Source organism: Hydra vulgaris, chromosome 11 (genome assembly GCF_038396675.1).
Source record: "Hydra vulgaris chromosome 11, alternate assembly HydraT2T_AEP".
NCBI classification, from domain to species: Eukaryota; Metazoa; Cnidaria; class Hydrozoa; order Anthoathecata; family Hydridae; genus Hydra; species Hydra vulgaris.
The window spans coordinates 54,919,828-54,931,708 of NC_088930.1; the positions used below are offsets into that span (position 1 = coordinate 54,919,828).

Here is an 11,881-nt window from a genome sequence, read left to right on the forward strand (position 1 = left end):
TAAGTTACATAATTACCATACACATTGTTTAGCAGGAAGACGAAAGATTTCTACCTAAAAGCCATTACGAAGAAAATCATTGAAAACAAGTTCGAAATCTGACATTTCGTGTTAGAGACTGACAAAAGCCAAAGTTATAAATTATAATATAATTGGTTATTTATAACAGGATGCGGGGCAAGAGGGTAGGGTAAGAGGGTGGTACAAAATAAAACAAAAAGAAAAAGCAACTAAAACAAAAACAAGAAAAAAAAGCAACTTAAATAAAAAGCTTCTCTTGCAAAAATCAGGAAGGAAGGGGGCTAAAGTTATGGCCATGTGGTCTAAAAGTGTAAATATATTTTGCTAAATTTGGTAATGAATTGCTATTTAAAACGGTCCCTTGAAAATTATGCCTACTATAAGATTTTATCTTCATTCCGCTCTGAGTGCACCATGAGTGCGCGCATATTTTATCCAACTATAATAAATAAACTATAATTAGTAAGACTTACTATAACTTTTTTATCCGAAACTTTAAATGGTAAAATATTTTTTGTATCAAATCTTTTTTGTATAATAAAAAATAAAAATAACTAATGAGTGTTAAACTTAACTATGATTGTATTAAAAAAGTTGAGAATCAATCTCCAGAACCGATCAAGAATCGATCCCCAGAGCTTCCATCTTGTTATTACCGAGCCGGCATTTGGTCCTAAAAAAATGTTGAAAAGACGTTCTAAACGTTCAATTTTAAACGTTCAAAAGACGTCTTTTTAGGGCTAAATACCGGCTGGGTATTATTGTTATTATTATTATTGTTTTTTTTCAATTTTTTATTTTAGGTGCCCCAAGAAGTCCTAACGGTCTTGTCACAGAGCACCGCGGAAGTGCATTTAACCAGGAAGTTCACGCCTCCTTCCTTACCGTGACGCGAAAATTTGTCCAGAGCTCGTTTCGAACCTGGATCTCCTGCTTATAAAGCAAGCGCTCTAATCACTGCGCCACGGCCGCACAATTGTTATTATTATTATTGTTATTATTGTTATTATTATTATTATTATTATTATTATTATTATTATTGTTATTACTACTATTAACATTGTTGTTATTAATATTATCTCTAACCACTCTAACGCTCTAGCCACTGCGCCACGGCCGCACAATTGTTATTATTATTATTGTTATTATTATTATTATTATTATTATTGTTATTACTACTATTAACATTGTTGTTATTAATATTATTATTTTAATTTAAAAAACTTAATTTTTGTAAAAACTATTAACGATTCTAAATTAATTAGATTTAATAAATTAATAACTTATTCTAATCGAAAAGAGTTAAGTAATAGTGTAATATTAGGCATTTCATAATCCAAAAAAATTTTAAGTTTAGAATTGATTTTAGTAATTGTTTATCTACAAACGCTGAAAACGCTTTGTTTAATATTTCTTAAAATAAAGAGAGAATAAAACGATGTTAAAGACACGTCAACGGAAAAAGTGTTAATAAAAGACGTGTGATAGATGACATGTAAGCAGCGGACATAGTAATAAATAACGTCTTGCTATAATAAAAATTTCAAAAACATTAATAAGGAAAACAATTCAAAAATTGGTCAAAATGAGAGCTGAACAACACGATAAATTAGCAACAATTATGCTTAATGATTCTTCTGCAGCATTCATGCGCAGCTTGAGTAAGTGTCGAAACCAATGAGTAGAACTGTTTTACGCTTATGAAAGCAGCCATACATACTGCGCAAAACCAAATAACTTTTCTTTGTGTTCATCCAAGCGGATAATATTGGTTTGATCCTTTCAAACAAATGAACACGACAACTTTTTCAACTTAAGTTAACAATTTTAAAAAACATTTTTTTAGCCTTTTTAAATATTTTAAAAATTAACTTGTAAAACTTAAATTACGTCAGAAATATGGCTAGGATATGATTTGATTTTTAACGTTAATCTTTGCGACACTTATGAACATATTTTAAAGTGATTTTTCCAATGGCTTGCCAAAAACTTAGTTTATACATTAGCGTGTTAGCATTATTAATTCAAGGAATCCAACTAAAGGATGATACGGAGCCATTTACCGCTCAAATAGTTGAAAACATCGTAAAAAAAGAAATTGCTAGAAAAATGCCGGCCGCAGTCAACCATAGATACAGAAAAGGGAAAACTTTATCAGGTTTTAAAAAAAAATCTTTTAACACATTATAAATAAAAATGTACAAAAATCACTGCAGTGTTTGTTTAAAAAGTATACATGTTGATAAAAGTTTTGCAAATATATTGCATGTCATACGTATGTCGCTGTACACGAATATTTACTAAAAAGCATCAAATTAATAAAAAGAAACTAAATGATGAATAGCCATTATTAAAGCAGTAAAGAACAATATATATATATATATATATATATATATATATATATATATATATATATATATATATATATATATATATATATATATATATATATATATATATATATATATATATATATATATATATATATATATATATATATATATATATATATATATATATGTTTATGTATATATATATTCTGTCAGTATAAAAATGTTTATACACATTAGTATTTATTGAATTCTACCCATTAACTTAACCGTATAACAAGAAAATGACTTTCAAATTTATGCATATATATATATATATATATATATATATATATATATATATTATATATATATATATGTATGTATGTATGAATGAATGTATATACATATATATATATATATATATATATATACATATATATATATACATATATATATATACATATATATATATATACATATATATATATATATGTATATATACATATATATACATATATATACATATATATATATATATATATATATACATATATATATATATATATATATATATATATATATATATATATATGTTTATATATATTTATATATCTTTATATGTGTATATATATATATATACATATATATCTTTATATGTGTATATATATATATATACATATATATGTATGTATATATATATATATATATATATATATATATATATATATATATATATATATATATATATGTATATGTATACATATATATATATATATATATATATATATATATATATATATATATATATATATATATATATATATATATATATATATATATATATATATGCCTATATATGTGTATTTGTGTGTTTATACTTGCTTGTAGGTGTGCATCTTAAAGCAGCTACAGATGCAATAAATAAGTTGGTGGATGAAAGCATCGGTTGGTATTTGTGTCAAATAAAATAAGTTTTTGTAAATATTTGTTTGGTACTAAAATTATTTTTTTCGTTTTTCTGAATTTCAGTGGATAGGGTGCAAGAAGCTGAAAAAGAGGTGTCTCAAATGTTATTAAAAAGCATTGAACACCACATTCAAGACGCCGGAAAGGTGTTACTCAAACAAGATGAAAGTATGTAATAAACTTTTGAAATAGTAAAAACTTTTAAAAGCAAGTAAAAAGTTATTAAATATTTTTTTTTATATTATAATTTTATATTTATTGTATAACTCCTCATTAACTTGATATAACGTCTCTTCTCGAAACTTGATAACCAAGCTTTTTTTTTTCAAAATTTAAATTTAAGTATCGTTTACAAATTATCTATTTATTCACTTCATTGTTAAAATATCTATCATTTTAAAAAAAATTTATAATCTTAAGAAAATAGATTCTTTTTGTTTTACACTTTTACTTATAAACTGAAAACGTTATCCAACGGTATTTGATGAACAAACAGTTGCAATGATATTTGATAACCAAGTGCAATAAATTTTTTTTATATACTTAAAACTTGTTTAACATATCCATCGGCAAAAAAAAATTAATTTATCAAATGTATTAGCAAAAATAACGGTGTATCAAGTGTGTCGACAAAAATAACGATGTATCAAATGTATTGACAAAAATAACGATGTATCAAATGTATAAGAAAATAATAAACAGTAAATGTAGAGTAGAAGAGTTTTTCACATTCTGTCATGAATTATCTCCGCCAGATTTTAAAAACATTTTAAGCACTAAAATCTAGTTAATCTCAAAAATTTCAGCAGGTAATCAAGACGATCCTTTGTAAATCTAAAAACTTTATCAGTAGATAATGGATAATCGGTAAATATGGAATCTAGAAAATGTATCGGTTGCCGTCTAATATAGTAACCCTATAGTTTTTAGTAATTTAAATGAAAGAAATTACTTTATATGAGTGCATTTGTAAGGAGTTTAAGAAAAAAGTTTTTATGTAAAGGTTTTTTTGGGGGATGATGGCCGGCTCATAACTTATTTAAAAAATGATTTCAAGAGGTTTAACGTAAACTAAATATTTTCGAATTATTGAAAAACTACGTAAAATAAATTACACAATTATATATTTAATAATTATATATTTATATAATTATATATTTAAATATGAAATTATTATTCTTATATTTGTTATTTTTGTTTCAAATAGAAAATTATTTTTTAGATCAATGTCGCGACAAGTTGGATAGTTGTGATAGACTTGCTATTGCCGGCGTTTGTGAAACCTCGAAAGATGCGATGGTAGTTAACTGTCCAAGCACATGTAGCTTTTGTGGTATGGTTAAGCTTAAATATTTTTTAAAAACTCTATTGATAAATTCCCTTTATTCGAGAGTAGTAGAATGAAGGAAATTATTAATTCACTCCAGTAGTGGAAAGGAAGAAATTATTAATTTCTTAAAATCTTTAAATGCATTTGACACCAGGCATACTATAACAATCAGACATTCCAAAAAATCTGGAATGTTAAAAAAATCCTGTGCGAATCTTTGTGAGTTCTCGTAAAAAATCGTAATAATGTACGTAAGTAGGTAAATTTTGCAATTATTTATATAGGAAATAATAACAATAAATGCATCAACACTTAAAACGGCTCTTTAATTGCAAAAGTGTGCTGATACCTTTTACTTTTGGTAGCAAAAATGTCTCATACCTCTAACTGTGTGAAAATGATATAACGATACTAATTTGTATGTTAACTAAGATATTAAGTAATAATTTTTTTTTAGTATAAGTTATTGCTAAGTATTAAAACATTGCCTTAAATTTTATAGAGATATAACTTTATAAATAAATTATTATTTGCAGATATTGAGAATATTCAACATAAATTACCATTTATAATAATGTATATAAAAATGTTTTAGGTTAAAAGATAATATAATAATACTTTTTGTTAAGGTTGTTTAACATATTATAATAATTTATAATATTTCTTAATTTTTTTTTCAATTATAGATATGCTAGACGATTTGAAAAAGCAATCTGAAAAAGAAAACATCGAAATTGAAAAAGCAAAACTAAAAGAGAAAAAAAATAAATCAAAATCAAAAGAAAAAAAAACTACAAAAACTAAAAAACAAAAAAATATTAAGCACAAAAAAGAATCAAGTTATGCTCCAGAAGTAGTCCGACCCATCCACTCCAATATGCTCGATCAAGCTATTGATCATGCAAACCTTCCAATGGCAGTGAGTAATGGTATTACCTCATCTCTAACAGAAAGCTCTACTGACTCTTCAGCTGAACCAAAAGCAAGTTTTTCTGAATACGAAGAAAGTAAAAAAGAAGACGAAGAGCAAACAGAACAAGAAGCCGATGAAGAAATGGAACATGCAAAAGAACAAGAAGCCAAAAAAGAGGAAGCAAAGATACATCATAAGAAAAAAAAAATTGCATTAAAAAAAGCAAAGGAAGCAAAAGCTGCAAAAGCAGCAGCTATGCAAGCGGTTAAGGAAGCAGCAGCAGCTAAAGAAGCAGCAAAAGAAGCAGCTAAGCAAGCAGCAAAAATAGCTGCAAAAGAAGCAGCTAAGCAAGCTGCAAAAGATGCAGCAAAAGAAGCAGCAAAAGAAGCAGCAAAAGAAGCAGCCAAGGAAGCAGAAAAGGAAGCAGCAAAAGAAGCAGCAAAAGAGTCGTTTAAAGCAAAAACAACATCTATGCTACCTGCAACAGACTCACAAGAAGGTAATTTAGATTTAAATCCGTCATTGGAGAGTATCGATGTTGCGGCAACATCAAATTCAGGCGAAATTGCCGGCGCCAACATTGACAACGACTCTTTAGACAACTCCCTATTACTACAGAAAGATTTAATAAAATTAAAAGACTTGACTGAAACTGATCTTATTGTTAAAAATAAAAATAAAGACAGTAACTCTTCAAAGAAAAATGGAGTGAACAGGACAACTGATAAAAAAACGGATGCTAAACTAAAGCACGAAATCGAAAACATGGTAGACAAGGCTTTTGGAGAGTTACTTTTATAGAACTATCCACATCTAAGTTTCAATGCTATCGAATATACGGTATATTATCTAATATATAATAAGTATTATATTCAAGTGAACACTGTAGCACGACAAAGAACTCATCAATAATATTATGCTATCTAATTTATGCGACAAGACCATTTGATAAAACTGAACTAAAATGCAAACAAACTGACTGTTGCAAATCAAAATAAAAATTGAAATAACAAATTTAGAAAAATATTTTTACACGGTCAACTTTATAAACTTTAAAACTTGTTTTAAACTGATCAATTTTCTAAATCTCAAGTATAAAATAAATATTCAAATTAACTCAACGGTTTTAATTGATTTTACGATTGAAGTGACGATTGTATTAAAAATAATTTTGTTTATTTAAAAATTTATTTTTGTTCAAAATAATATAAAATATAAAGTCTTTAATATTTTATATTAAATTATTCGGCGTTTTTAAATTATGTAAGTAAACCTCTGCACACCTTTTCTCTATTCTTCCCTCCTTCATCCACCATAAACTTTTGATATTTAAAGAAAACGTTTAATGACTATAATACCCGATGACTTTTACAGAATAAAAGAAACATGACGTTGACTTCAGCAGGTTTGAAAGAAAATTATCAAAGGTATACTAATAACTTTTAAAGAGTTTAAAGTTTTATAAACATGTACTGATAAAAGTTTCTGATAACTTTTTAAAAAGCATATTTATAGTTTTTTAAAAGTAATAACTTTTTCGCTACTGATTATTTATTTTTTAATGATATGTATATTCTGATGAAACTCATATAGTAAGCATTATATTCTGTAGCTCACTACTTCAAAACGCATTGTCATCCATTATGTGCAAAAGAATGCCTACCATCTTGTGCTCCTAAATGCTGCATCAAAAGTCCTAAAATTAAAAAACACTGTCATCCTATGTGCAAAAAGTAAGATTGGAAAAATTAATGAAGTATTGATAAGTTTAACTTTTTAAAATTTTTTTTGAACCTGATTGAAAATAAGTACTTTTTTATTTGAAGTAGAACAGAAGTAATTTATTTCGAACCTAATTGAAAACGATTCTTTCATTTGAACAGAAATAATTTTTTTTAATTGTACTTAAGCAATAACTTTTTTAAAATCTTTTTTTTTTCCTGCTGTACTTAAAAAAGAGCTAGATTTTTGTTTTTTACTTAAAAAAAAAAATTTTTGGACTATCTAAATTAAAATTTTTAAACTTAATACACTTTAAATTTGTTTATCAATTTAAACCATGTATCTCTACTATTTTTAGAATCTGTTTGCCGTCTTGCGGCAAAGGTTGTTGCTCAACAGGAGTGACACCTGTACCACTACTTGTCGAAGGAATGTGCCCACCAGGTTGCCCAGCTGTAAGAACTATTTAAAAGTTAACTTCTGTTACAACTCCTAATATTTAAAGAAAATATTGCATTTTATTTGTATGAATTCAAACATTTAGGAATGTGCTCCACACTGCTTAGATACCTGTTGTATTGGTCCATCTAGCCCATCTCAACCTGCACAGCCTTCTGGTGTGTTTACACAACCTCAACTAAACATTAACGAAAACCTTATGACCCCTCTATGTTTTGGAGTGTGTATAAACTCATGCGATGCTTCATGTCCATCCACATGTTGTATTAACAATGTCGCCCAGCAGTGTGGACAATCTTGTCCAAGCAGCTGTGCTCCGCAGTGCAATCAGCAATGTTGTTCAGCAGGTATTTCTACTTCTCTTCTTCCACCACCTCTTCCTCCACCTCCACCTCCTCCTCCTCCTCCACCACCTCCTCCTACTTACATTCCACCTCCGCCAATGTCACTTGCTGCACTTCCTGTTCTTCCATCGCCTTTTGATGAATGTCCTGGTACATGTCCCAAGAAATGTGCACCAGGCTGTGATTTTGACTGTTGTCGCCCTTTTCTTGATCCATCAATAGTACGGCAGATGCAAGAAGAAATGCTTTCTCCCCCAAAAATACCTGCTCTTTCTCCTACAATTGATTTACCGCAACAATTTATATCTAATCCTGCATATCCAGCACCACCAGCTCCACCAATGAGTAAAGTAATTCACATTCAACATGTATACACACCTCAACGAACAGTTATACCAAGCTCTACAAGTGAACTTCCAGCATCTTGCCCCTCTGAATGTCAAAAACAATGCGGTCCAGCTTGTGCCCGTGACGGTTGTTGTACAGATAGAAAAAAGAGAAAACGAGACAGAGTGCCTTATCCAAAATATGAATATGTTTATAATTGGAATCATAAATATAGAATTCCAGGAGGATCAGACTTTTATGAATATAGATAAATTGTTATGATTTTATAAAAAATACTTAATTAAAATCGTCTGTGTGACAGATGATGTCTAATAAGTTACGGCGTACAGTTTCGCAAATTGACTTGAGTTTTCAAAATATCAAAGATTTGCTGAGCTGAATTAACTGAAAGAACATTTGACGAGCATAACTTCAAACTCAGAATTTACCTAACATAATTGACATGGAAATTGAGAATAGAAATTATAGTTTACACTGTTTGTGCATCTTATTTTTGATAATTAAAAACTTTTTAATGGCTCAATACACAAACATTTTTGATAATATTGGTAATATTTTGGGTAGCCATTAAATTTAAAAGAAGAAGATACAACTTATGACTATAGTTTTTAGCGCATAAAATTTTTTTCTTTTGTACAAAGTTTTTGCTTTTAATATTATCTCATTTTATTGTTTGTAATATTAGTTTTTGTTTGTACATGTTGTGATTTATAATTCGTAGAATTAAGGAATGAATAAAAATAATTTAATATAAATCTTTTTTTAAATATCGCAAAAGTGGTTTTTTTAAAAACTTTTTAATATAATCAAATATTATATACTTAACAAATATACTTACACAATAATATACTCACACAAATATATATGCATGTGTTTAACATTCACACAAATATATACACACGTGGGAAGAAAAGATATTATATGGCTTTATAATATCTTTTCTTCACATAATTATAGTTTGAAGTTATATACAAATCTTTTGTACGAACATAGTAAAATTTTGTATTGCAAAGTTAAATATACAAATCAGAGAAAGGTTAATTAGTAAAACAAAGCAAAAAATTTATTAACAAGTAAAAATTAATATTAAATGTCGATCAAACAGTTTAAAACTTATATTTTTTTAAAAAAGGAACATTAAAAACACATTTTTTAAAAAATTTTTTTAGTCTACAAGTCTACAAGTCAACAGGGAAGAGAAGATTAAGAGCTAACCCAAGAGAAAACTTTTAATTTTAATAGATTAGAATGTTGTTAAAAAATAAAAAGACGCATAAAAGTTATGAACTAATACCCTATGAAATTATTATTTAATTATAAATTGTCGATCAAGCGTGACTGCTTGTCAAACCTGATTGCTTTTAATACCAGTTTTGAGTCTAATTCAGTTAGAAAAAAAATTTCATTTAAACTTTGCATGCAAGATTTTTATAATTTATATTTATTTTGCAATTATAAATTGTAGTATGGTAATATAATATTATATAAACTTCGTATTCAAAAAAACATGTCGAGCATCTTTTTCGTTACATTTGAGCAAACATTTCGCAACATTTCGCATTTTCTACATTTCGCAACATTTCGAGCCTTTTTTTTCGTTAGAACTATTAATTAAATACATAAAATGGTTAGAGAATCAAGAAATCCGAAGTTTTACGCCAACCCTAGCCAAAAAAGCAACATTTATCAGGTAGACCTTAACTTCCCGGCTGAATCCTCTTCATCGGTGCACTGTGGGAAAATCGTAAGGACTTAGACTGGCACCACTTTAATTGCCATAAAAAAAAAAATATGTATATATATATATTTTTTTGTTATTATTAATTTTTTATTTAGGTGCCCCAGGAAGACCTAACGGTCTTGTCACAGAGCACCGCAGAAGTGCATTTAACCAGAAAGTTCACGCCTCCATCCTTACCGTGACGCGAAAATATGTCAAGAGCTCGTTTCAAACCTCAATCTCCTGCTTATGAAGTAAGCGCTATAACCACTGCGTCACGGCCGCTATATATATATATATATATATATATATATATATATATATATATATATATATATATATATATATATATATATATATATATATATAGCGGCCGTGACGCAGTGGTAATAGCGCTTAACCACTGCGTCACGGCCGCTATATATATATATATATATAGCGCTATATTTATATATATATATATATATATATATATATATATATATATATATATATATATATATATATATATATATATATATATATATATATATATATATAGCGCTATATTTATATATATATATATATATATATATATATATAGCGCTGTATATATATATATATATATATATATATATATATATATATATATATATATATATATATATATATATATATATATATATATATATATATATATATATATATATAGCGACCGTGACGCAGTGGTAATAGCGCTTACTTCATAAGCAGGAGATTGAGGTTTGAATCAAGCTCTTGACATATTTTCGCGTCACGGTAAGGATGGAGGCGTGAACTCGGGAACAAGTAAGGATGTTTTAGCAGGACGATGACCCAAAGCACACTTCAACCCTTGTGAAACACTTTTTCAAAATCAAAGAAATTCGAATAATCGAATAGCCTTAGCAAATTCCTGACCTTAATTCTATTGAATGTCTATGTAAGCTCATTGATCGATAAATTTCAGGTCGAAAACCAACAAATAAACGTGATTTATTGAATACTCTGAAGCAAGAATGGGGAAAAATCAAAATTATTGTGACTATGAAGCTGGTAGACTCAATGTCTTGTCACTCTCAAGCATTAATCAATGCTAAGGGAGAACTAAAGCTATTTACTTTAAAATAAAGCATTTTCAATTTTAAAAATGTAAAAAAAAAAAATCTAATTTTTTTTCTTGTCCGGATACCTTTGCACGCGCATATTTTAATTAAATGAACTTTTAAGATTAGATTTCTTAGATTTAGTAAAAATTTATTTATTTTTAGATTTGTAATCAATATTTTGACATTTCAGTGAAAATTTTAAAGAAATTGGACTTTTAATTCAAAAGTTATCTCAAGTTATGCTCTTGTCCGGTTACTTTTGCACGCTACTGTATATACATTTTAAAATCTTCCTTTCCAACAAGGCTGTAAGCAACTATTAGAGCTGGAAGTTACTGAAAGACGAAGAAGGGTAGATGACTCATTGAGCACATTACCGTTTATAAATATAGGAAGATCTAGATTGTTACAACAACGATTAATTGAAAAAAATTTGAGTTAAAAAATTATGAAAAAAATTGAGTTAAAGTTTACTAGTCACTGAAAGATCCATTCTGTAGCAGAAGTGAGATTCTTTTCAAGCTCGAATGCCCGCTCCAAGCAATCAGATAGTGTTGGCTTCTTATTAAGACAAGAATAAATTGTCTTTGAAAATGTATTAACGATTGCAACTTTGCATTTCTTTTGTACTTCCGCACAA

At 27.6% G+C, this 11,881-nt stretch overlaps 1 protein-coding gene across 1 annotated transcript; it reads left to right on the plus strand.

Annotated features, from left to right (window-relative positions):
• Positions 1 to 1,767: 1,767 nt before the first annotated feature.
• LOC100204146 (proteoglycan 4) lies at positions 1,768 to 9,170 on the plus strand. The gene is made up of 8 exons (XM_065809236.1): positions 1,768 to 2,179; positions 3,222 to 3,278; positions 3,363 to 3,467; positions 4,522 to 4,632; positions 5,316 to 6,041; positions 7,155 to 7,275; positions 7,623 to 7,719; positions 7,809 to 9,170. Exons 1-8 carry the CDS (start codon positions 1,996 to 1,998, stop codon positions 8,664 to 8,666), a joined length of 2,259 nt encoding a protein of 752 aa, XP_065665308.1. The 5' UTR covers positions 1,768 to 1,995; the 3' UTR covers positions 8,667 to 9,170.
• The last annotated feature ends 2,711 nt before the right edge of the window (positions 9,171 to 11,881 follow it).

Bases quoted from the DNA above. Each gene is read 5' to 3' on its own strand.
- LOC100204146 (XM_065809236.1), top strand. From the start codon at position 1,996: ATGGCTTGCCAAAAACTTAGTTTATACATTAGCGTGTTAGCATTATTA. The intron at 2,180-3,221 runs GTTTTAAAAAAA...ACTTGCTTGTAG, and splicing joins AAAAGGGAAAACTTTATCAG to GTGTGCATCTTAAAGCAGCT. The intron at 7,276-7,622 runs GTAAGATTGGAA...TACTATTTTTAG, and splicing joins TGTCATCCTATGTGCAAAAA to AATCTGTTTGCCGTCTTGCG.